General features: G+C 43.0%; 1 protein-coding gene across 1 annotated transcript in view; it reads right to left on the bottom strand.

Annotated features, from left to right (window-relative positions):
• FAM180A (family with sequence similarity 180 member A) overlaps positions 1–25,775 on the bottom strand; it is a 31,831-nt gene extending 6,056 nt beyond the window's left edge. The window contains exon 1 of the mRNA XM_064457599.1: positions 25,251–25,775. Coding sequence (XP_064313669.1) covers positions 25,251–25,326 — 76 coding nt within the window. The 5' untranslated portion in view covers positions 25,327–25,775. The remainder of the gene's footprint in view (positions 1–25,250) is intronic.
• Positions 25,776–26,213: the final 438 nt, after the last annotated feature.

The following is a 26,213-nucleotide window of genomic DNA, read 5'->3' as shown; positions in this document are numbered from 1 at the left end:
CTTAGTATCTTTCTTGTACTGAGGGGCCCAAAACTGAACACAGTATTCAAGGTGCGGCATCACCAGTGCTGAGTACAGGGGCACGATCACTTCCCTGCTCCTGCTGGCCACACTATTCCTGATACAAGCCAGGATGCTGTTGGCCGCCTTGGCCACATGGGCACACTGCCGACTCATGTTCAGCCAGCTGTCGACCAACATCCCAGGTCCTTCTTCGCTGGGCAGCTTTCCAGCCACTCTCACCCAAGCCTGTAGCTTTGCATGGGGTTGTTGTGATCCAAGTGCAGAACCTGGCACTTCACCTTGTTGAACCCCATACAGTTGGCCTTGGCCCATCAATACATCCTGCCCTGGCTCTTCTAATTTTTTCCCTGCATAACCTTGCTATACCTCTGTAGTCCTCCACAGTTGCCTGCCCCCTCTTCTAAAGGTCATAAACTCTCCTTTTATTTCTGAGTTCCAGCCAAAGCCCTCTGTTCTTCCAGGCCGGTCTTCTTCCCTGCTGGCTTGTCTTTTGGCACATGGGGACAGCCTGCTCTTGCACCTTTAAGACTTCCTCCTTGAAGAATGTCCTGGAGTCCTTTGCCCTTCAGGGCTGCTTCCCAGGGGACTCTGTCAATCAGTCTCCTAAACAGGCCAAAGTCTGCCCTCCAGAAGTCCAAGGTGGTAGTTCTGCTGACCCCTCTCTTTACTTCTCCAAGAATCAAAAACTGTCATTTGATGGTCGCCTCCAACCATAACATCACCTACAAGTCCTTCTCTGTTCATGAACAACAGGTCCAGCAGGGCATTTTCCCTAGTTGCTCACTCACCAGCTCTGCCAGGACGTTATCTTCCACACACTCCAGAAGTTTCCTCTCTACTGTATTGTATTTCCAGCATACATCCAGTAGATTGAAGTCCCCCACGAAGACAAGGGCTAGAGATCGTGAGCCTTCTGCCAGCTTCTTGGAGAATAATTCATCTGACTCTTCATCCTGGTCAGGTGGTCTGTAACAGACTCCTACCATGATATCTGTCTTATTGGCCCTCCCCCTGATTCTTACCCATAAACACTCAAGTCTATTGTCACAGTCATTAAGCTCTAGACAATCCAAACACTCCCTAACACACAGAGCTACCCACTGCCTCTCCTGCCTTCCCTATCCCCTCTGAAGAGTTTATAGCCATCTATTGCAGCACTTCAGTTGTGCAAGTCATCCCACCATGTTCCCGTGATGACAACTACATCATAGTTTTCCTGCTGTACAGTGGCTTCCAGGTCCCCCTGTTTATTCCCCATGCTGCATGCATTTGTGTAGAGGCACTTCAGCTGGGCTGTCATCCATGTCACCTTCTTAGAGGAACACCCCTTAATTCCTTTGAATTGTTTCACCAGTGTTCCACTCTTGGCTCCTGTTACCTCAGTAACCCCTAGCTCATCTCTGTACAACTTCAGCTGTGCTCCAGTGAACGCAGTGCATCTCAGAGACAGGCTGAGTGCCCTCACTGGCATCCTGTCCCTCCAACCTTGGTGTGTCATCCCTCAGCTTGTCTCAGGCAAGCCTGATATTAACCCCCTCCCCCTTCAAGTCTAGTTTAAAGCTCTGTCCATAAGCCTTGCAAGCTCATGAGCAGAAACATTCTTTCCCCTTTGAGAAAGGTGAATCCCACCAGAAGCCAGCAAGCTTGGTTCTGTGTAGGCCATCCCATTATCAAAAAAATCCCCAAGTTGTGGTGACTGCACTAGCCACAGAGTCATGAGTTAATAGACTGGGCACACTGGTTCCTTCCAGTGTTGTTGTCTGCAACTGGAAGGAGAGAGGAGAAAATAACCTGTGATCCAGAGTTCCTTACTAGCCACCCCAAGGCCCTGAATTCTATTTTGATTGTCCTTGGACTATGTGTTGCACCTTCATCACCTCACATGGAAGAGGAATAATGGGTAATAGTCTGAGGGCTGTACCAGGCTAGGAAGTTTCCTAGAAATGTCCTTAACGCAGGCCCCACAAAGGCAGCAGACTTCCCTAAGGGGAGGGTCTGTCCAGCATATTGGACCCTCTGTTCTCCTCAGAAGGGAGTCACCTACAACTATAACCCATCTTCCCTTCCTCGTGGAGTTTTGGTATGGGGGGTAGGCCTTTCTGACCCTGGCAACAGCACTGGTATAGATGGACCGTTATACACATCTTCTGTTGACTGGTCTTCCACCTGCAGAGCCTCATACCTGTTATACAGGTGTATCTGGGAAGGTGAGGTGGGCAAGGAGGGTGTTTGCCTGCTGCCCCAAGCATGGGTTGCCCCCATTCACTCTTTTCCTTTGAGCTACTGCCTTCTGCCTGGTGGGTGAGGGATGCAGAAACCCCTTGGTCTTGGGTTTTTTCTGATGGCTGCTCCAGTTTCTGTTTCAGGGACAGCAGAGCATGACACCACCCGTCTATCGCTTTCTCAGCCTCCCTGATGTTCCTTAACCTTTCTACCTCCTCATGTAGCTCTGCCACCATGCTAGGCAAATCATCCATCTGGTCACACCTCAGACAGCTGTTCTCACAGCTGCCATCCGTTACCACTGAAAGGCTCTGGCACTCCCTGCAGCCTGAGACCTGGATGGCTGCATGATTTCGTGGGAGTTCTGTGTGAGTTGCTGTGTCCATTCTGGTGAGTGCAGAGGGCATAGATTTCCACCAGGTGGATACCATAGCTAAGTTCCTACTGAAAGGATGCTTGCAGTGTAGGTTAACAAAAGCCTGAAGGAATGAAAGCAACAAGTAAAAGAACAGAGGTGTTGAAAAGGACTTGGACTCTGCAGTAGCCTTTCCCCAGCATGATGCTTTTACCACCCAAGCCTCTTATCTGGCCCAGCTGAGGAGGTGGTGAGTTTGGAGAGGTAACAAGCCGCCTGTAGGTTCTGCTATGTGAGACTGTTTGCCTGGCTGACCACTGGCAACTGGGGCTCTAGCCATTTTCTGCTGCTGCTCCATCACTGATGTTCAACCCTCTTGCTCAGAGCTTTGCTGAGACACACTGGAGCTATTCCATCTTTTGCTCTTGGCAATTCGAGAATGCAACTGAGTGCATGTGAAGCACTTGAAACTTCAAGCACTAATTGCTGAGTAATTAAAACTTTTATTACTGGGCAATTAAAACTCTAATTACTAAGCAGCTGGCAGAAACCCCATCCATAATGATGACAATTCATTTTTATCTCTTTTAGATGCCCTTTCAGTGGAAACAGCCTCAGAGTGCAGAGTACCTCCACATATGCAGATGTTTTACATCTCAAATATTCCCTGAGCCACGGAAAAGGTGTCTATGGCATCTTGCTTCAGTGCTGTCATGATTATTGTCATCACACTGCTTTCAGGACAAGTGCAGATTCCTACCAGGGAGCTGAGCTAGAAGTCATCAGATTCAGCCCATCACCACTCATGCAGAAAAGCCTCAGTGAAGGACTTGCACAAAAAATAATGCCATATAATCAGTTTAGTACTGACCCATTTGCTGAATCGCAAGTAACACCTCAAAAAGCAGCTGGAGTTTCCTACCCAGCTCTTCCTAGGATGACAGGGGTTAGGTTACAAGATTCAAATGGACAAAAGCCTGAGATGCTATATTGTGAGAAAGGACTTTGTATGCGTATCAGAAGCATGCCATCCTCTGTAGGGACCAGGCTAGCACTGGTTCCCTGATCTCATTATCTTGTTCCCAAAACATATCAAACTTTGTCACAGTTCTTAGAGACTCTACTCAGAAACTCTTTCAGAGCTCATTTGTATGTGTCACGGTGATTGGATTTTCCTGATCCACATTTTATTTCAGTCCTTCCCTTTCTCTCTCTTCCTGCACAGTCGTCAAATCCTTCTACCATCAGTACCTCCACAGTTTCCTCCATGAATTCATGAGTTCCTCTGAGACTGTGTGAACATTTAGAGCAACTGCTCTCTGATTTTCATTACACCTACTTAACACACATGTAAGTTAAGCACAAGAGCTGAGATAGAGAATTATTTGCAGCATTTAGTAATTGCAAATTCCACTTGAAACTTTTGTGTTGACTTTACTTCCTCCTGCATTTACTTCCATCTCTGACATGTGTTAGCTAGACAGTATCAAAGAACAGCCGGGAAGTATTACTGTGCCTTACCATCTCTTTACTATTTTCTTCACCAAGGGAGTTACATGTAAAGCTATCAAGCAATTATTTCATAGGAAGATGCAGAACAATATGCGTCATTTTATGGTGATGTTGCAGCCAATTTGTTTCAATGGCAGTAGCTGTGAATGTCTGAGGAGCAGAGATGCCTAATCACTTTTGACAGAGAAAGACCAATCCAGTAATCTCTGAAGTCAGTGGAGAGACTCCTATTGATTTATTGTTTTTACTTCTCTTACAAATGTGTCAAGACATCTCCAATGGAAATGTGGGTGCTTCTGTCCTAAGGGCCAAACAGTCACATAACAGAAAGCTTATGATCTACAGAGACGAGGTAGGAAAAATGAGGTTTTGATTATCCTTATTGAAAACATTTTCTATTATATATCTGTGTACTGCCAGGCTCATCCTCCTCCAAATTCCTTTTTCAGAGGGGCCTTAGGATTGTGCCCTGATCTGCCCTCCCTTGCTGCCCACTGAGGCGTCAGGGCTGGAGGTGGATGGGAGGAGTGTGCCTAAGCACAGCCACCTGCTGCCAGCCCACCTACCTGACCCTGTACATCCTCATCCTGTGCCCTGCAGTGCACCACTGCTTGTGCCCAAAGATGCAGGACAGCCAACAGGTCTAGTTCTAAGGGTGGCTAAAAGTGCCAATCAAAATGTAGTCCAGGAGACCCTTGTTTTCTGCACTGCTCACTGCAGGAGTCCGTCCAGTCTACTCTGGCTCAGTTGACTCGATTCCAGTTCTTCTTAAGGACTACTCAGGTTTTTAAACAAAAGCTGCAGCCAAGTTTGCCAACTCATTGGCCTGCTTCTAACTATTGTGTTCATGACAGTTAGAAATTTCTTTACAGCTTAAGTGTAACATCACATCTGAGGCTGACAGTGGTTTTATTTTTAAAATGCTTTCATCTTTTTTACCATAATTTTCTGGACCTCATCAGCCACATGATAAACATTTGTGATCCTCTCCAGGTTTTTCATGCAATTTCACTGGTGAGGGTACAGATGTTTGGTTTTGCTTTCCAGTACACACTCCTGCTCATGATTTCCCAGTTGCTGCCTGCAGTGTGTTTGCTCAATAAGTACTGAGCATAGCTGCAGGAGTGCTCGATTATTTGTGCATCATCAATGCCCTTTGGTATGGAGGTATGAAGCCAAGAGCATGAATCAGGCCCTGTGCAGGCCATTGCTCCAAAGCACGTACAGGTCCCCGGGGCTCCAGGACATGAACACAGTTTAACTGGGGTCATGACTCAGTAGGAATTATTTTGATTGACTTCAGCAGCATGGAAAAGGGCTATCTCATTGCTTCTTTGGGACCCCTTTCATGAAGGGCAGGAAGTGTAGAGGAAAAAGAAAGACTTGTGGGCCAAAACTCCTGCCTCCCTGCAAGCAAAGCAAAGGAGCGCTGCTTGTTGGCATAGGGAAAGGCAGCAGCCCAGCTGGAGTTGTCCTACAAGCTGAATTCAGTCAGCAGGCTGCCAGCTTTGTCCTCCTGTCTTTTATTACTAGGGCCTGACTCTAAAGAAACTCATGAAAATCATTTGTTTGGGCATCACTGGCTTCCTAGGACCAGCCCCCTATTTGTGGGAGTGCAAGGCAGGGAGAGGTTGCGCAGGCAGCAGCAGCTCCTGTTCGGTGGTGGACCTAAAAAAGAAAAGTGATCACTGAAACTCCTTTATGTCTTCTCCAGCAATTGTAACAGGGCTCTGCAAAACCATATCTTCTTAGACCACCACAACCATCTTTTTACTGCAAGCTCACAACCACCCCTTAGTAGTGAGAAATGGCTACAAGCTCAGCAGAACATTTAGCTTGATCCCTCACAGCAAAAGTTTCCATTTCCTGCTCAGAACTTTTGAAGTCAGGACTCCTAGACCTCAGTAGAAAGGAATTATGCATCCAATTATAATGACAGCAATTTCTCCCTATTTGGCTTTATCTTATTGGTAAAGCAGGGAATAAAAGAATTTACTATAAAATAGCTGTTTTGTAATAGCTGAAAGGAAAGGAAAATGTAAAACTTTATAGGTTCACGAAGGCGTGCTAAAGTATGTAAAACATTGTCTTGTAAGTTGGCTATAGTTTTGTTCTGTCCTATAACAAGCCCAGAGAAACAGAGCACTTGAATTATACTCCAGTGGTGTGAGTTTTTCCCTACCCTAAATATCACATGGCTAGAAAATAAAATTTTAAAAATCCATGGCCGTGCTCACCCTTTTATATACACCAGCTTCTGCAAGAGTCAAAAAAAGCCATCTCCTCGGCCATATGTTAGTCAGCCTGGAGTATATGCTGGTTTCTCTAGTGAGCTGGAAATTTTCCATGTGTCTTGACATTTTTCTCTAACCTGCCTGGAATTTGCACTAAATAGATCTCAGCACACCCATAGGCTCCTGTCAAGAGAAGACATTTGTTGATAACCTGACAACAGATTATCTCACTTGTACTGAATTCTTTGAAAGATGAGGATGATTCTTCAAGATGAATTTAAGCATTTGCCAAAGCAAATGAACTCAGCACTGTCCAAAAGGTGATTGTATAGGCAGACAGAGCAGCCATTATAACGCCATGCAAAAAATTATGAGTGAGCTAGGCTTGCTGAACCTATTTTGTTGCAAAGGCTGCTGGGCAGTTCCTAGAAGTCACTGTTGCTTTGGATCTTAGGGCAAGTGCCTGAAATGCTCACAAGAGGATTTTCTTTAACAGTGTATGGGAAACATTGTATTGAACTCAGTCTCTACATTTCTCCTTGACCACACACTGAAGAAGAGAGGAGTACATGAGTGGCAAAGTTTGCATACCCTTAATAAAGGCTTTTTGTTTCATGCCCTCTTTGATTACCTTGCTTATGAGGGTTTGTAATCAGACCAGAAGTATATTTTATACGTAAAGGGTTTTATTTCCATCAGATGTCTCTTTGGTGGGTCCTTAGGCTGAGTTGCTCCATTGCTAGAGTAACAGTTCCCTATCCCAAATTTACCGTCTCAGGCTAACTGTGAAATACCTGTCCTTACCATTCTGCAGTCAAAGTCACTAAATATTTTTCTGCCCTGAGCAGCTTCCTGCTTTGTGCCTGCCGCAGATCTTGGTTCCAGAAGCATTTCTTCCTCCAGGGTGGTGTTGGCCTATGACAGGTGTGCGGTGGGGAGTGAAAGTAGTAATGTAAATCACAAAAAGTGCAGTGTTAATAAGTGATAAACAGGTTTTATGCATAGTAATCCTATCCTTCTTTATTTCTTGTCCTGCACTTGCCTCATCCCCAGAAGGATGAGTGTTCACTATCTGTCTGCAAGGTGTTTATACTGCCCTGGGCCTGCAATCACTGCCAGGGCAGAACCTGAGCTGTGGCTGGCCAGTCCTGCAAAGGAGCATGCTCAGGCATAGTTCATCTGTACTTCCTGACCTTTTGCTTTTCTGTATCAATACTGCTACATTAGAAATGATTGAAGACTTTGCCCTAGCACAGGAGAAATGGAAAAAGTGGGAAGCTGGAGGAAGAATAAGAGGAATAAAATAATGGAAACACACACAAAAACCTAGAAAGACAAGGAAAAACAGTGCAGAGCTATAGGCTAGCTTCTGAAACTTGTATCTGGAATTGCAGTTACTCACATAAGTAGCTCCCATGACAACAAGTGCAATGCAGTCTTGTGCATTCCAACTTTAATACATTTAGATCTCCATTATTGGGAGATTAAATCCCAACGCCCCTTAAGAGAACACAGCATTGAGATGGAGAAGACATTTTAATTACAAACCAACATGAACTAGCACGTTTTTTAAAGCACCTACCAAAAGAATTTGCCTCTTTTTACTTTCAGCTCAATATCCTTGCTATCTTAGCTCCTAAGACTAAAATTAATAGAGGCAATCGTCTCTTTTTATTCCTGCCTGTTCACTAAAAGAATAGACATTTGTTTCTTCTATAGTTATAAAAATAATAATTAAAAGAAAAAAGCTCCATCTTGAAATTCTAAGTTTTGCCAATAAGAATGTAGGAAGTAGATCTCCCTACGAAAGTTGGCAACAGGCAACACTGTTTTTAGGAACAAAAAAAAAAGTTTAAAACACTTAGAATTAATAACAGATTTCATTCAGTTCCTTAGTTCACCACATAAACAGTTTTTTCAAAGTTACCTTTTACTATTTTTCTCCTTTTTAAGAAACACACAAATTCTGAAAGGGAGTCCCAGTTCCATAAAATAGAACCCACTCCAACCTACACTTCTGTGCTTCATAAATGCCCTGAGAAGTTTTAGATTAGATTAATGTGCACCCAAACTTTCTATATAAAAAACTAGAGTGGTAATAGCCTTTCAAGCTACTTGGCATGAGTAAGAAATGTAAAGGGGTATTAGAAAGACTAAAAAAACCTTATGTTTAGAGAAATTGATATTGCTAGAGAAAGAAATGGTGCATCTGAGCCTGAGTTTGTCAGAGGCGGAGGATATTTTTTCTTTCATGATTTAAGTAAAATAGTTTCAAAGATATGACGAGCATCAACCAACTAAAATGGTCTGAGAATTTATTCCCTCAGATGGAATTTCTATTATGCAGCATTTTCACCTGTTCCCAGCCTGGAGCGATGTATGCTGTGTTATTTATTCTTCCCTTGGTCATAAGGAGGGGGTCCCCATCTGGAATTATTTACGCTGACAAAAAAAGATGCAGTCAGCCAAGAGAGGCCTTAACGTACTGGAATACAGTTGCTGCAGAAGGTGTGGAGAGAAAAAAATGCACACAGAGAAACTGAAGCAAAAAAGCAGTAAGTGAAATATAGTGTCATACCTCAGTTTGCTGCCATATTACCAGAAACTGGGGATAAACTATGGTGAACACTATATGCGTGAAGGGCAGCAATAAAGAAAGGAAATGTCAACCCTGTTCCACAGGTTTAGCGCAGAGGCAATAAGCAGTTTTGGTAACAGGAAATTTCAGGCAGATCTGGGAAATGAACCAGTGCTTTATATCCCTGTCTTTGTTGCAGGAATCTTCCTATCCTACCTCCCCTATCTGTATTGCTCCCAACAGCCCTTATGCAAGGGGAAGACACAAAGCCATCTTAATTAAACACATTTGAAAATGTTTCTTACAAATGAACAAGTGAAGGGATATAATGATAATCCAATTTACTTCCATTTCTCCCAGGAAGGAACAGAGAAGGGAGGGAGTGACAGGGGGATGAAATACAGCTGAGTGTTGGTGTTTCAGTGCTGAGCCGTGGGGAAAGACCCTAGGAGGAGAGGGAAGTGGATGACTCTCCTGTTGAACAATGAAGTGAGAGCAATGGAAATCAGAGCAGTACTTTGTAGGAGAAGACACAGCTGCAGCAGCTCCAAGAACTCTATGCATCATGTTATTGCTGTTCTGAAAGGAAAGCCCTTCAAAACCAAATGTGTCCCTCCAGTTCTCTGCCCTTTTTATAATAGCATCACAGAATCTAAAGGGGTGGGCTTGAGCCCTGCACCACCTCCCGGGGGGGTATTTACACAGAGCTGAGACACTGAAGCACAGAGGAGAGGCATCCAGTATTTAAGCACAGCCTTTTTACATTTTGTTGTACTTTCTTTTTCCGTCGGGCTTCCTTGGTTTCCTGGCAGGCAAAGGCGACTGACTAGCTAGGGTTTTGCTGAGGCTGACCTAATCACAGCTGCAACTGCAAGGGGCAGGCTGGCATGCCTGTCTCCCGGTCAGGTTCTCCCTCCTTCCTTTTGTGCCGACACCACTTTGTGTGGACACACAGTGAGCCAAGCCAGGGATCAGCCTGGTCATGAATGAAGAGAAAAAGCAAACCAAAAAAAGAGTGGTAGATTTTAGCTGTCTCACTCCCCACCACAGCTGCTATGCCAGCAGTGCTCCTGCATGTGAGAAACTCCCAGTGCAAGTGTGGTCCAACTGCTCTTAGGACATTTGGTTATGATTCCAGTTTTCAGATGACATAAGGATGGACATCAGCCCTGGTTAGGCAAAGCAGAAGCCTTTCCTCATGCCTACACACCCTTGATCTAAGCACCAAGCTCATGGGCTCCTTTCTATGGATGGCTGCCTCAAATAATGTAGCCATTGCTCCTGCTAGAGGTGAGGATCAGCTGCAGGACCACTAGCTGCCAAACACTCCTTTCCTTTCTATGCTTACAGGCCCCTGAGCTTTTAACAGAGTAAATTCAACTGGCACAAAAAATATCTAAAATTTATTCCAAGACTGGATGGTGAGAAAGAAATCAAAGGTCCCGTTTGAACCACAGACCCTGGAGGAAGAAGTATGAATTTTATTTCATTATCACAAATGACAGCTCAGACTCTTCAGTCCAAGTATTAACTGTTGCCATTGACTAGTTCCATAAAATATCTATTCAGAGAGTAGGAACAATATCATGTGCATTATCTAAACAAGCAATACTATTTAGATTTAGGAGCTCTCTTTGAAATTACCTTGCTTTTTTATTTGAGAGAATGGCAATACCCTACTACATGCTAACAAGAGAGTTAGCAATTTCCATCTCATGATGTCTTCCAGTTCGAACTGTCTGCCTTTTCAGAAAATAAGCATTAATGAAACACAATGCATTGGATCTCCTGAAAGGGACACTACATTAAATTCTGTGCAGGTGGCCAAATTGAAGAAATACATGAACATTCTGACTTTAAAACCCGTTGCTGTATGATCTGCAGGTTAAGAAAAATAATGAAGGTTCCTTATTATTGCTGGTTGAATTATCCTGTAGTGAATTATCCTATGGGAGCTGTCTCAATGAGATCAATGGAGCTGTTAGCTGAGGTGAAGAAAACCAGAAGAAATTATGGGGATCATGGAATTATTCACTTAAACCATCTGTGAATAGTTTCAACAAGCAAGTGTTTGATGGTGGATCTAGGAACTGTTATTGAAATAATAACAACCTATTATTTTCTTCATGTATGAACTGCTCACCCACACCTAGTAGCACACATGCAAAACAAGCTGTTTCTCAGACTCACTAAGTATCAATATCACATCTCAAAACTGAGGAGGAATAAACATTATATTGACCATTTCTTCTCCCTCAGATTAGAAAGAACCGCTTTCCTTCTGCTTTCCTTCAAATCCCCATCCAAGTTGAAGTAAATTATTAGGAGAATACATAAATCTCGGTTTTCTGCTTCCTCTGCTCTAGGATTTCACTTGTTCTTCAAAAACAGGGAAACCCCAGCTGACTTTCCAGCTGTTCATTAAGCTCCAAATGTCAGTGCACCTGCTGCTGGTTTTCTTAATAACATGAATATGTGCTGGATGGAGAAAGCATATAAATCAGCCTTGCCCAATAAACAAAAAACAGGGGGAAACTGGGTCCTTTTTGTGAGGAAATGAGTTATTACTGGAGACAATGCCCTTTCAAAACACTGTATGTTTTTCTAGAAGTGATGATAAAGACAAGAAGTCTGAGAAAGTAACTCAGAGCTGAAGATAGATTCAGGTATGCTTCTGAACTGGATTGGTACAGCTGTTTTGCCACCTGAGCAGAACATAAAGGGTGAAAAGCTGTGCTGTATCCCTGGGTAGGAGGCAGAGGAACTACATGTCTCTTCTGGAGCAGTGTGTGAGGGTCCCAGTGAGAAGGCATCTATTCTGTCAAGTTCACACTTGCATGAATGTCTGTGCCCCATTATGTTAATTTCTGCATCTGCATGAAAATAATATTAAAAAATTAGTGGAACTCAAATATAATCACCTACAAAATCTAATCTATGGATTTCAATGTGTGCAGATGCAACAGTGGGCCAATACAATCTTTGTGATATTGCCAGAAACATAGAAAAGAAATCTGAAGGATGAATGCAAAATGGGTTATTTTTATAGCTGCCTTCCCCACTCCACAAACACAAATATGGGATTTCCATTTCACCAAGCTGTCATTTTTCCACTTTTCCTTGTTATTTCATGATCTCCTAAAATCTGACTATTCCTAGATCTTTCAGGTTTCACAATCTGCTGAAATAAAGCTGAGGCTGACGTACACCTGGATTCACCATTAAAAACAGAAAGCCCTGCCAGAACCTGGAGTATTGCAAATTGCTAAAGGCAGCTGGACACTGTGGACGAGGTCCTCAGATGACCTGAGCTGGCACCACCAGCCCCGTGATGCTGCTGTGCGGGCAGCCAGGTCACAGAGAGCCGTGTGCTGTGAAAGGCATGCTTGGGATCACAGGGAAGAGAAGGTGGTCAGATTCAGGCTTACAGAAACCTTACAGCCAACAAAATAACCCAAATGTCTTGTTTTCTGAGGACTGGGACCCAAAAGGCACAAAACGCTGACAGTTGCTCCTGAAATTGATGGAAATTCAAAACTCAACACCTTACGCTGCTGCAGTTCCTGCCTCTATGGATGCCATCTCTCAATGGCTCCCAGCCCAAGAGGACCCTGCCAATTTGTCCCATGTATTTGATTCAGTGCTATTCTTCCTCACCATACCTTCTCTTCTCCTGGAGTCTTTTGAGCTGAACTTGCAAAATAGATTTTGACTTACAGGAAAATAGTCTAAGTAAATGTTTAAGGGAAAAATGTTGGTGACCTCATGCTTTAACCTTCAGAAGAATAAATTTCGAGAAAGGGAGGAAGACTTGATTTCTAGTGAAAAAATCTAGTATGTTGCTGACTGAAACCAGCTGGGAATTTTTTCTTTTATTTAAGTCGTCTGTGCATAGGCACTGGTAAAGAAGACATTATTGCTGTGGAGAAGCACTTTAGATAACCTGCTGTGATATTCACATTGTAAATTTCCACCTCTCTCTTCCTGGATTTGGGCTTTCTCCTACTAATTCAAACACTCTGAAGCTTGCATAATTAAACGTGCTTACTTAGAAAAGCTTTTGCCAGCATGTATACTCCCCATGGGTTGTCTTTATAGGCTGCTAATGAAAAAATTTTCGGTCAATCTGACATCTGTTATCTTGTGCCTACAGAAGCACTCCTTGCAAAAACTAAACTTCATCATGTGATAATTCTGCATGACAGTTCTTCCTCAGCTTGGTAGTGATGATGGTCTCCCAGGTAAGCTTATAGAGATAGTCTTGTTTTGAACATGTGATTGGTATTCATCTTATGTCATATTAGTGGAATTTTATTACTAGTCTTTGGGCTATAGGTAAGAGGTAATCATTGAGATACTGGAGCACACTAATACAAAGAACTGATCATTTACAGGGGTAGATTGACATGTCAGTTAGAGGTCTTTTCTAACCTTAATGATTCTATGATTCTATGATTTAGCATAGCCAAAGAATAAGGCAGGGACTACTTGTCCCCCTACTTATACTTCTAAATGATAGCCCCAGTAATCTTTAAGTTCTGATTTAACCTCTGAGTAGTGCGCAGATACTAAGGATGAAGCAGAATGCAAACTAGCTTGACATGGCTGAGCTCCTTGGTCATGCTGGATTAGTAGCTGTTACCCATTGCATTGTGTTACAGAGAGAGACTGGTATGAGCGCTCCAGTTTGTTGTGAAAGAAACACTCAGACAGTGATTTATAACTTTGTTTAAATAATGCATGCACTATGTTAACAAAAGCACCCATAGGGAAATGCCCTGGGTTTTGAAAACAGGTAAGTAAACCACAATATGTTCAAGTAGCTACTCCCAGCTGAATTGCAGTGAGAAGGACTAGTGCTCTTTTTCACCTCAGCGGGCAGACATTCAGAGGGTGCTGAGGTCCGGCCTCGGGTTCAGCAGCATTCACATATGGAGGCATCAGGGGAGATACATTTGCTTCTTTGACAGTTTATGTCTTGTTTGGTAGCATGAATTCAACCAGGAATGAAAAGCTCCTGGGGCACAACATAGATGGGCCTGAAAAGCCAGCTGGACATGATACACGCTTCCATCTTTGATCATGTAAACAGAAAGGAGGGAGTGGTATAGTGTATTTAAGACACGTGACAAATTGGTTACATTTACCTCACCGACACATTTGTGCAAGTAGAAACTGAGCTCTTTGCCTTGATGATGATATTTTGCTTAAAAGTCACCATATGTTCCTTTGGAGGGTATATGTGCATGTGTTCAACTTTGGAGATCATCTCAGCTGGACCACGCTGGCTGTGAGTGGCATGCATGGAGATTAGGGCTGACATAACCAGATGCATGCTGGAGCCATGGTCTGTGGCACATGCAGTTAGTCATTCAGGGTTTGAAGGGCATCCAGAAATTCCCAGCAAATATCCCACAGCCTGCTCCCTAAATACAATTTCTGGCTAGAAAAGGAGTGTCTTTCTAGGGAAATACGATTTCTTATGGTATGCCTAACACTTAGCTATTTACCAGGCAGACTCTTTAAAGACAGACTTCTTCATCAGCTGGAGGCACACCATTTCCCTGATATGAACATGAGAAATAGAGCACCAGGGCAAGACAAACCCCCAGTCTGTGTGATTGCCAGCTTCCAACAGCCTCATCATTCTCAGTCCCATTGTTAAACATCTAAATTCCCCTCTCAGCTCTCTGCGTTCCTGGAGGATTCCCTCCATTCACAGCATGCAGCGTTGCCCAGACTTCAGCCAAGTGGCTGCTGTCTTTCCTCTGTGCAGCAGAGCTGGTTTTAGGGAGAGATGGGGCACAGTTGAGAGACAGGGACATGGTACAAGAAGGCAGGAAGGTTAGATAATGCAACTAAAAACCCCAAGGCCAGGCCAGAAAGCAGCATTTGGCTGTCCTTGATGGTTGACAGAGGACATTCATCAAAACTGGGATCCTTTGAGCTGAGCTCAGACACCATGCTACCTGTCATTTCACCCTGGCTTCTTCCAGGCATCCTGTGTGGAAGCAGGACCATGGCATCATTCTTCTTCTGCTGGAGAGCCCAACATGGCAGTCACACACTGCCCTTTGCCCCTTGAGCGTAACTGGGCCTGACTGTAACCGATTCTTGTTGATTGTATCTGAGTCCTGTTACGGGACATCCCAGAGTGGAGAAATCTTCAGGTACTTTTCTATCCTTGTATCTTTGTGAAGACCAAATTGAGCTTTAGATTTGCTAAGTGCAAGTCAAGGTAGGTCAGCCCCTTTGAGTTCTGTTTATTAAAACCCCTGGTGGTCGAAAGCAACAAAACAAGCAGTATATATGTTTTTATCATTAGGCTTATTACCTTCCAAATCTTTCCGCCAAATTGGCACGGCAATCCAAAAAACCTGAAGTTGCTGCAACTATGACAAATGAATGGTTTCACTTAATGCATGCTATACTATATTAGGATGTCTGCAAGTAGTGTTTAACTGGAAAAGGAGTTTGTTCAGTGCCAAGCCATGAACAACTGCAGAAAATAAAAATAAGGCATGCCTTAAATGTCTTATTTTAGGAGGCAGCTGAAGACATGAACAATTCCCTCAGATATAAAACCCAAGTTTAATAAATAAATTCAATAAACAATTACTTTGTGTTTCTTCAGAGCATAAACAAAACTGTAATATCATGGCTGCAAGCATTATGAAAACCAGGGAAGAAACTGAGGGCTTGCAGAACTTGATCCCTTCCTACAGGGACTGAAAGGGGGAAACGGGGCCTTGTGCAGCTGTGGCACTATTACTATGACTGGTGCTAATGGGAAAGCTTGACTGGTATTAATGGGAAATGTTGTAGCCCCACAGTCATGCAGTCATGTAAAAGAGCAAGTTTCTTGCAGCTTCTAAAACAGGCTGTTTCTTGGGCAGTGGGAAGAGTCTTTTTACATACCTACATATTTTAGAAAGCTCAAAGGGAGGAGAAAAAAAAAAAAAAGGTGTGCAGAGTCCTTGACATATTGCTGATTCAGTAGCAGTAACTTTAACTTTTATACTGTGACTAGTGGTGAATTGCCCAGACTAATGTATCTCAGTATCCTGGTGTATTGAGAGGCTGGTGGGGACCAGAAACAAACACAAGTCCTGCTTACGTGAGGAAAAGGCAGTGCCAGCTCCAGAGAAATGCAACCATCCCATGAGCCTGCAAAGCAGATGGATAAGATGAAGACCAGCTGTGACAGATGGACATCTTCTGAAGGGCAGGTTCAAATGGGGATGCATACCATGCTGACAAGGGGGTGAATGCTACCCTAATCTTGAACGTATGTGTGCTTTAATCTTTCCCATCCGCATTTATCACATTTTCTCTCTCTTCACACTTTTCCTTTCTCTTCCTCTTTTCCTCTCTTTCATACTACTTCCTTCCATTTTCTATTTTTACCTCCATCTTTTTCTCTATTCTTTCTCAGCATCTCTGCCTTTTGCCTTTGACTCTCTTTTCTCTCTCTCTGTGGCTCAAATAAGCCCTGCCAGATTGGAAAGTCTGTACTCTTTCCAAGGCAGAAAAGAGATTAGAAGTATCAGCTCCATTTGGGGCATGCCACCACCTGCCAAATAGATGGAGACAATGAAATCCTGATGTTCTGGCTCGCAGCAGCTATCCACATCCAGTCCGGTGCAGTTTAGTCGCTTCACAATTAGGCAAAACCTAACCAAAGTGTTCGGCTCCCCCAGTGCCATGCCTGCAGGTGGGGGTGGGGGTCATACAGGCATCGCAGAAGGTCGTGTGCATTTGGGTCTCCAGCACAAGACTGCAGCACAGCATTACCCTTCCATTGTCCCATTTCCTCTGAGCTTTGAACAATTTATTTTTCACTTTCTCAGTGGCATTTTTTCAGTTACCCACCTGGCTCGTCCTAAGCGGAGAGAGACTCAGTGAGTTCGGAGCCTGGCTCCTGGCTGGTGACCTGTTTCCCTGTGGCTGGGGAGGAATTTCCAGAGGATGAGTGGTATGCGTGCCGATCTCAGGGGAACTGGGAAGCTGCCAAACCTAACCGGCAAACTGGGCCAGGAAAGGCCCCACATACGCTTTCACCAGAGGAAAGGAATGTTTGTGGAAACCGGGAATAGTGGAGCTTATTTAACTCTGCTCCTCTCCTCGTCACATTCTTCTTAGTCTCAAGCCCAGCACTGCGCTCGCCCTGCCACGAGCAATGCGATAGCGAGACAAGAGGAGCCAGGTTACTGCTACAGCCTGGAGCACCTCAGCGGGGATAAAAGGAGTTACCGGCTAAGGGTTAGCCACTGAGTAGGCAAGGAAGCCTTGTGACTTTTGGTGCAGACTCAGGCTAGTTTAATGTCTCTGTGTTAGCAACTATGCTGTGGGGAATACATCATCAAGCTGCCATAGCAATACCCAGATAAAACAGGATTTTGGGGTAATGAGAGGCACAGGGACAATAGAGGCATTCAGGATCCCTTCTTCTGCTTTCTTTCCTTCCAGTGGGAGAAAAAGCTCCATAAATTACTGTCTTCTTGGGGACTTTTGTCTGTGTGTCTCCCCACAAGCATTATTTGCAGCTTATCCTCAAGTTGCTTTTTTTTTTTTTCTTTTTGTAATGCTCTGATACATTTCCTCTTCTGCTTCCCACCATCAGCTATCCATGTAGATGGCTTGCATGAGCTTCACCCGTGCCGGTGCCATTTTGCTGAAAAACACTTTAACTGTCAAATAACATATTTGGGCTGGAAGCTTGTAACAATCAGGGTTACTACAGGAAACCAAATTCCAGATAATGACCAAGATTGTGGCCTCTCTCCTGAGAGTGGCAAAACTCCTGTTGATTTCAGTGGTGCTGTTTTGCACATTTTAGTGCTTTTAAAGGTAAAGCAAGGAGCAGACTGGTTTGGTCACGTAAGCCAAGCCACTCCCTGTTTTGCTGCAGCAGGTCCATATGCCCACCTAGCTTCTCCATATCTTGGATGGACGCAGCTCCCTTAGCAGAGGCACTGGGGTGCAGAGGGATAGTGCAGGGTTCTGCAGAGCCCCAGTTCAAAGTGGGTTCAGGCTGTGCACATGAGCAAGCACCAGAGTTCATCTCCAGCAGCCTAGGGTCCTGCCCTGCCTTGAACCTGAGTGCAGGCACTGTGTGCAAAGTTAATTGTTCCTCCACTCAGTGCTTTACCTCAGCAATTTACATCTTGCCCATCACTATTTGAGTAATCAGAGCCCCTTCAGCCTGATGATGTTCCATTAAGACCTGCTGACTTTCCTTTCAATTAGATTGTACTATTCAGTGCTTCTGATAGGATTTCTTTCTGCCTGAGAAGTTATTATGCTCCTACTGAACCTGGTATGTTCTACCCCAAGAAAACAAGAAAAACACTTTATGTTTCAGAAACAGAATTAAAAAAAAAAAATCACCACTTTTAACAACATACAGGACTACATGAACACAGTCATCCTGAAGAGATCTGGGACAAGTGTTTTAATTACCCTGTGCCTCACAATGAAAAGGAATGCTAACGCTTCCTCTCCTTAATTACACTGAAAGGTCTTTGGAGAAGGAAAGATTTATTTTCTTTTTTTTTTTTTAACTCTGTGTGTTTTCATAATGCCAGGTGCCAGTAGGGGTCTCTGGGCCCAGCAGTTGAGTATAAGATAATCAGGAGAGGGTTCCGAATGCTTCACAGTGTTTGCATGTGTACATGAGTTATTTCATTTGTAACAGAGCTGCTTCACTTACTTATGGAAGGGAGCATTGGCTTAACAGCATGCATTAAGAGCAGTGAGGTGGTTGTTAAAGGTAAGGTGAAGGGAGCTATTTCCATGTGAAAGTGTAAGGAGGGATTTGAATGGCAGGAGGTCCTTCTGAGCTGGACTTTGGCTGGGACATGAGGACCCTTGTGCAAACTGATCCGGATCCTATGACAGTTCTATACCTGGGACTGAGGCAAATAGATGGGACACTACAGCATGCAGGAATAATAAAAATATTACCAAAGTTGCAGCAAATGTCTTACTGACTTGCCATTCCTCAGTACTGCGATGGAACTGGGATCACTGAGAAGATTCGACTGGTGCCACTTTCAGCTCATAGTTCTCACTTAGTCTAGCACATATTCAAAGAGAAAACAGCTTTACCTCATGTGTCTCCCTCTTGTTGCTTACCCAGATTTCTTCAAAATTGCCTAGCTCCTTTATCTTTTTAGCTTTTGATTCTGTCAACAAGTTTATGACTGTACGAGCTGTAAGCTTTAGCCATTTTTTGGCTGCTTCCTGTGGTGAAAAGAGCCTTAGAATTGCTTAGATCCTTCCTTGCTAATGGCATGACTGCTTTTCTAGGGTACAATGTCTATCTATGTTCTAAACGAAAATGTGGAAGCTTCTATAAACTATCCTCCCTCTGATCTCATCACAGTTTAGCATCATTGCCCTGGAAGAGATTATAAACTGATTTTTTTAAGCCTCCTTTATATGTCTCTCAGTTTCAGGTTTCCACTGTGAATTCTGATTCAGGGATCATCCTCCGTGCAGGTTAAATTAATTCAGCTTGCCGTTAAAGGAGCATTTGGGGAATCCAGACATGTTAGAAAGGATTTTGATTGCAATCGCAGACCTACCCTATTGGTTATTTATCCTATGCAGGTTAAATCCATTCAAAGACTGTTATATTCTAGCTACCTTTCGCAACACCAAGCAGCTTTCCCAGGTACTAATAATGAATCCCTTTTCAGCCCCTTCTTCAGTCATCTCCCTGCTCTTCCTGCAATAAAGCTTTATTTAACAGTTTCAGACTGCCACCACCGCTGATGCCCAAGGGATCTGCCACAAGGAACGGGAGGGCCATGTCTGCGCCATGCAACAAAGCACAGGGCAGAGACGACAGAACCAGAAACAGTATGACCATATTAGTGTGGCACTGGGTCCAACCAGGTGATCCTTGTTGAAAGGCTGAACTCATTCCCTCGGGCACATGCATATGACTCTCATGCTGCTGGGACACCAGCTAAAGTCCCTGCACTGTCCTGTGATGTGCAAGGCAGGCAGAATGCCTTGGCCCTGGGTCTGTGGTCTCTGCTCCACACACCGTTGTGCCATGCAGACATCCTAAGGCCTCCTTAGGTCATTAATTCTCAAATGTTTTTCAGACCTGCCTGAAAACATATTTTTGTCTTTGCTTTCTTCTAGGGCAGAAAATATCCTTTTAATGCCTCCTTCCTACTACTTACAGTCAGTAATTAGTTCTATATATCTAACCTATATCTAAAAGATACCTAAAAGATATAGATTATATTAGATATATTAGATATTATATTAGATATAGATCTCTATATAATAGATATATGTATCTATATATATCTTAGAAACATATATCTTACATATCAGGTAATAATTATATATATTTTATATATATAGATTACATTAGGTATATATATCTAATAAATCTAACAGATTAATTAATCAACAGGACAATTTGGTTTTTAAGCATATATTCTCAGGTCTATAATGTATATTTATACTCATTTCTTACACAGCTCTTTGCAAAGGAATTCAGGAAGTAAAAGCATAGGTATATAAATTGTTTTCTTCAGGTTATCCAGCTGCAAAGCTGATTCCTCTGAATTTCAATCCCAGACCTCCCTGCAGACAGTGCTTCCTTCTCTTTACAGGCACAGTTGCGATATGTGGTGCAGTAATAGTTTGGATCAGGCAAATAAACCCCAGACCAGGACACTCCAGCCTACAAACATGCATTCCCAGGAACTGGGTTGGACTTATGGAACAGACTTGGGATAGGTGGGAAAAAAACTGCAGCAGATCGATCAAGCCTTTTGCAGCTCCAGTGAGGTCACTGGAATGGGTCCATCAAGCAGGGAAGTTGAGGCAATTTTCCAAGTGGTCACATACGAGACAGAGAAAAGGGAAATATTGCATTTTATCCATAAAAAGAAACATTCTTTACACAGCCAGGCTTAGACAGAGTTGGCTTTGTTTCATAACATTTAATATCTTCCATTGTTTTACATGCACTACATATTTTAAGAATTGGATAACAATGGCTTTATGGAAATTAAAGGGAGTTAGATAGATGATGCATTTTAAAATATTCTTGTATCTGGTCTAGCTGGTGTAATTTCTTTTTACCCTTGAACCAGAGCTTTGGAAACCTCAGCATGTCATAGATAAGCCAAGACAATAACCTGGTACACTCAAGGCTCGCTGGGCATATATGCGTATATGTTTGACTATTTGTGTTGTAATTACATGCTGTGTGCAGGCCACATTCCCTTTGCTTGTGCTGTCCAAGCCATAAATGTCAAACAAGCATTACTGTCAGTGGTGAAATCTCAGAGGTTGCTCAAGAAGGAGTGCTTGGCTGTAAGGATGCAATATGAGATGGGGGGAAGAGAAGCAAATAAGGTCAAAAGGTGTGGGGATGCGGTGCATGCCCTAATCTCCAAGGCACTCATCCTTTGCCCACACGGCAAGATCACCAGCAACCTGGTATGCAGCAAATGATCACAGAGTATAGAACATGTTAAACAGTGCTTCCTTATAAAGTGACTGGCTAGCTTTCCAGCAACAGCCAGTCTCTCTTTCTCTGGTACAGAGTCCTCCCTCTCCTGGCACTAGAGAGCTGCCAGCCTGCTGTAGTTAAGCCCACAAGCAGAAGCAGCTTGCAAAAGTTGCTCATGTAGCAGCTGCGCCATCAAACTCACAAACTCAGTTGCCACAACACTAGAGCAAACACTAAAAGTTTGCACTGTTGTGGGGAAATCGAGGAGGATGGGCCTCTTGCTCTTCCAAATAATTATTTCTGCAGAAAACCTCTGAGGGGGACAAACTGTTCCCCTGGTGTTGTGGAACAACCACTCAACTTTCACTAAGTACTGGAGACTAGATACAAAATAATGCATGTGGATGAGATAGATCTGGATGCGACTATACTACTGCTTTTGACGTCTGGAAGGCACAGCATAGCCATTCTCCAAAAGCGAGAAACCTCAGTGGTGCTAATATAGTGATTACAACCTTTTCTCACTGATGGGTAAAAAGAGCTTTACCTTCTTATTTTGTGTCTTTCAACATCTCCGTTTCCAGCCTCCACTGAGGGGAAAACTTACCATCGCAGCTGCTTCCCCACTGTTCAAGAAACCACAACCACAAGAAATCATACTGCATCTTCACTACCTGAGCAACCACGTAGCAGGCATGCTACTGTATGTGTACCATTTATTTGAATCAGGAAGCCCATACAGCAAATAAACTACAGCCAGCCAAGGTGAACCATGCTAATAAGGATTGCCATAGGGTTTCTCCTCAGGAAACAGGCAATTCTTATAATGCAGATCTGAAGCTAGCTTCTGCTCTCCAATGTATTGGTACTCGTCAGAGCAGTTAGATGAAAGCAACTGGGTGGCAAGCAGTGACACCTGAATGGAACAACCATTCTACTTTCGCCTACTACTAGAGAATGGGTACAAAATAACAGTTACCAACGCTTCGTGGGTTTTTCTGTTTATTTTGCTGTCAAAGAACAAGATTTGTTCCTTGGTTATTCCAGCAAAAACATCTCTTCAGATCTGGAATTCTCATTTGGGACCTTCAGAAATTAATAGGACCTCACCTCTGCCACTGCATTGGGAATAGCACTCAGTAGAGCCCTTACGTTACCTTTTCTGCCTAGACAGGTGCTTCACAAAATCTGAGAAGGTAACACCATACAGCTAAGTCTGCAAGAGGCTCAAGGAAACCTGAGATGATGGCAAGCAAATTATTTTGTCACCATTCAGGATCTTTTATTATTCTAAACATGTCCGTCCTAGGGACCAAGATTTGCCTGTGACTTCTGGACCAATGTCAACAGCTGGATCTAGGCAGAGTGATGAGTGTGTGAGATTTTTAATGCAAATGGCTGAGGGAGTGGGAAAAAAAAAAAGCACTCAGTTTTCCTGCCAGAAATGTTTGGTTTTTTTTTTCTCCCCATTTATTGATGCTCGTAAAAGCAAAGGGAACAGGGAGGTGGCAGTCTGGAGTTCCCACTCACCAGTCAGCACAAGTATGTTTATCTTTCTTCGTGGCTGACTTTTTTTCTTGAGCCAAAGCTTAAATACTTGGTTACAAGGACTGGGCATCCAAGGCTGCCCTGGTGTCCCCTAGTGAAAAAATGGTAAAAGCTACACCTTGTTTTAGCCAATATTGACTGTTCATTTCTATTGCAAACAACAACTGTTGGTAATTAAAGCAGGACCATTTGTCCTACTGTTTTGTAAACAAACTGGACTACTAGTCAACATGCAGAGCTTGTCTTTCATTTGCATCAGACCAAATGCTGACTGTCTTTGCTTTTCCATTGCAAAACTCAGATCAGGAGTTGACTAAGAATTAAATGACTGAGGTTTAACCCAGACAAGAGTCAGTTGTCATTTGTGGAGGGAAGGAAGAACTCTGAGTGTGCAGGAGGGTGTGTCATGCCTCAGTATTCAAATTTCCTCTCAGGCTTCTATGCAAATAAAAAGTTAGGGCAGTGATTTGGCCCTCTAGGTACTGCAGATTAGGATGGGATTGGTTGGGCTGACACACAGGTAGTTTAGGGGAGTGGAGGTACTCTGAAGTAGCTGTTGTTGAAGGAGTCATGCCTCTAAAACATAGTTGGAGCTGAAGAGACCCAGCAGCTGTGGAGGAGAAATCTGGTTTCCTCCTCGGCAGAGGGCTATATACAATATTTGTGAGAACTGAACTCCTTATCACAACAGGGAATTAATCTTCTCTTCCCTCTGAAGTCTCCAAAAACAAGCTCGAGAGTTTCCAGCTTGAAAACAATCCGCTTTCCCAAAAGGCATGACAGAGTTCTGGTGTTTCCCTTGAAATATTCATGGTGATTAGAATTGGACTTTAATAGTTGCATGGATTCCTTTTAGGGTTGTGTTGTTGTTTAAGTAAAATAAGTGTGTTAGCAAAAGTGAAGAACAACCTTAAATTGCATAGTGATTATTCCATGGAAATGAACCCCTTTCTTTTTGCTTTTTTTCCATTTCATATGTAAGGTAACCTTATTCTTCCAAAAGGTAGGGATGATTTTTTTCATATATGCAGATCTAGTTCTGATTTCCTCACCTTTTCATGTGTCATCCCTAGAAAGACAAACTCTTATCTACAGAATGAAGGGATTTTATGATGACAATTGGTATCATTAGCTCTATTATACAGTAAGAAAAAAGTAAGGTACATGCAGGTATAATGACTCATCAAGTATCATCCAAGAGGCTGATGGAAATCTGGGGAAAGAACCTGCCATTCTGAGTCCTAGGTCAATGCCCTGTCTGTAAGCCCCCACTAACTCTAAGGAACAATTAAGCATTCACACAGCCTTAGCAGAATTGCATAGCTCTTCATTGCTTCATTCAGTCATTGCCTCCCCTACAAAATCAAAACCAAACCCAAACAGCAGACTAGAAAGGAGCCAGCTATAACAAGGAAGACATGGGAGATTGGGGTGGGGAGGGGGGGCATCTGAATTCCTGATTTTTTAACAGACTCTCGTTCTTTTAAATATCTGTGAATTTCAATATCATAACCAAATACATCTTTTGGGAGGTATTTCCTTTCTCCACTTCCAGCAGCTACAGAACTCATGCCAAAAACCAGAGGAGAGAATAAAACAAAAACAAAAACAAAAAAAAAAAAAGGAAAAGACATCATCAGTAGCTTTTAAGCAAGCATCTCCTATGCAATTCAACAGTCCCAAACCATTTCATCTGTTACGGTCACACGCTTGAATACAAATATGTCACAACTATATATTGTCATATTGACAGCTGAAACCTGGTAACACCACAGGTAGCTTTTGCTATGTTGTATGTATTAATCTGTCAGGGTAGGGTGTAGGCATTTCCTGGTACCTTGCACAATCCAGGCATTGTTGTATTTGCTATGACCAGGTGTCTGACTGGTGGAGCAGAAGATTATGTCACCTGTGACTGCACAGGCTTTTGCTTTAAGGTTTCATGACCTAAAATTTTTGTTAATGTAGGAGAAAAAGGAGGAGGAGAGAGAAAGGAAAAAATAAGAAAAGAACATAGGTTTGGTTCTTTGGATATTTTGTATATATATATTTGTATTATAATAGAATACATATATTATTTTACCTTTATGCACTTATGTATGTGTATTTTCTATTTGTCTATATAATTATTTAGCTGACCTGTTTAACAGAGAAAAAGAATTCTAAGGTTGGGAGGGACAAATTGTATAAATATGTGTATATATATATATGTATAATGGAACATAACTTCAGACCATATCTACAAACTCAAAGTTTTCTCTTAAATAGTTTTTCATGTTTAAATCTTACCTCTGCTCCATTTGTTGGTCACAGTGGCATGAGCACTGTAATAGAACAGCAGCAGCAGCAAAGTCTTCCAAAGCATCCTTCTCTTTAGAATTTATATGTCTAGCTGTATAGTAGCTTTATAATTTCCTACCTCCTTACTTTTCAGGAATAAATAAATGGATTTTCCTCTCCCCCTCCCCCTTTGAAGGAGAACCTGTCTGTTCTTCTGAGTACAGCTGAAGTCAGTGTGCAGCTTCTCTCCCAAACCAAGTCTCCTCGGGATCAGGAAACTTACTTTCACAGACAGACTTTGTTTTTATCCACATCTGGAATGACTCATGGTGCATGTGAGTTTGCTGGCAGCTGTGTGAATAAATATCACTACATTTTTGTAGTTGAGTTTCATTTGCTATATGGGCCAGTTGGAATTTATTTTTGTCCAATGAACATCCACAAGTAATTTCATTAAAGGACACTTGTGAATCCTAGCTCTGTAGCTACTCCTCTGTAACACAGGGAGCTATACGCTAACCCGTGCCTAAGGCGAAAGCCTCCCCTGGAATGATGTACAGCTGCCCTTGGATGCTTAAGTCAGGGAGTGGGGCATGTGCTCTGCAAGAACATTTTGCTACTGTGATTCATATAATCACTCCTTTATTAAGAACATATAATGCAGCGCTTAGACTTCAGTTCTTCAAGGCAAGCCCTGGCCTTTTCCTCCATTTGGCCAGTTCAGTGAACAGGAAGGTCCAAATCCTTAAGTGGCTTTCTTCAACATTAATACAGGGAACACTAAGCAATCCTAAGGACAATCTAGAATAGCCAGACTGAATGTGGAGAGGTGATGCTGAACAAAAAGGCTACTGATAGACATCTCCTTGCTGACACTGGCCCCAGGGAAGACAACACTGAAAGTGTTTATCCCAAAGCAACCCAGCATGGAGGAAGCTGCAGTGTTGTACTGTCCCTGGCACAGCTTCATCA

The sequence above is a fragment of the Phalacrocorax carbo genome, chromosome 1, assembly GCF_963921805.1.
Source record: "Phalacrocorax carbo chromosome 1, bPhaCar2.1, whole genome shotgun sequence".
NCBI classification, from domain to species: Eukaryota; Metazoa; Chordata; class Aves; order Suliformes; family Phalacrocoracidae; genus Phalacrocorax; species Phalacrocorax carbo.
The sequence above is the reverse complement of the archived record's forward strand: the minus strand, read 5'-3'. Positions and strand labels throughout refer to the sequence as shown.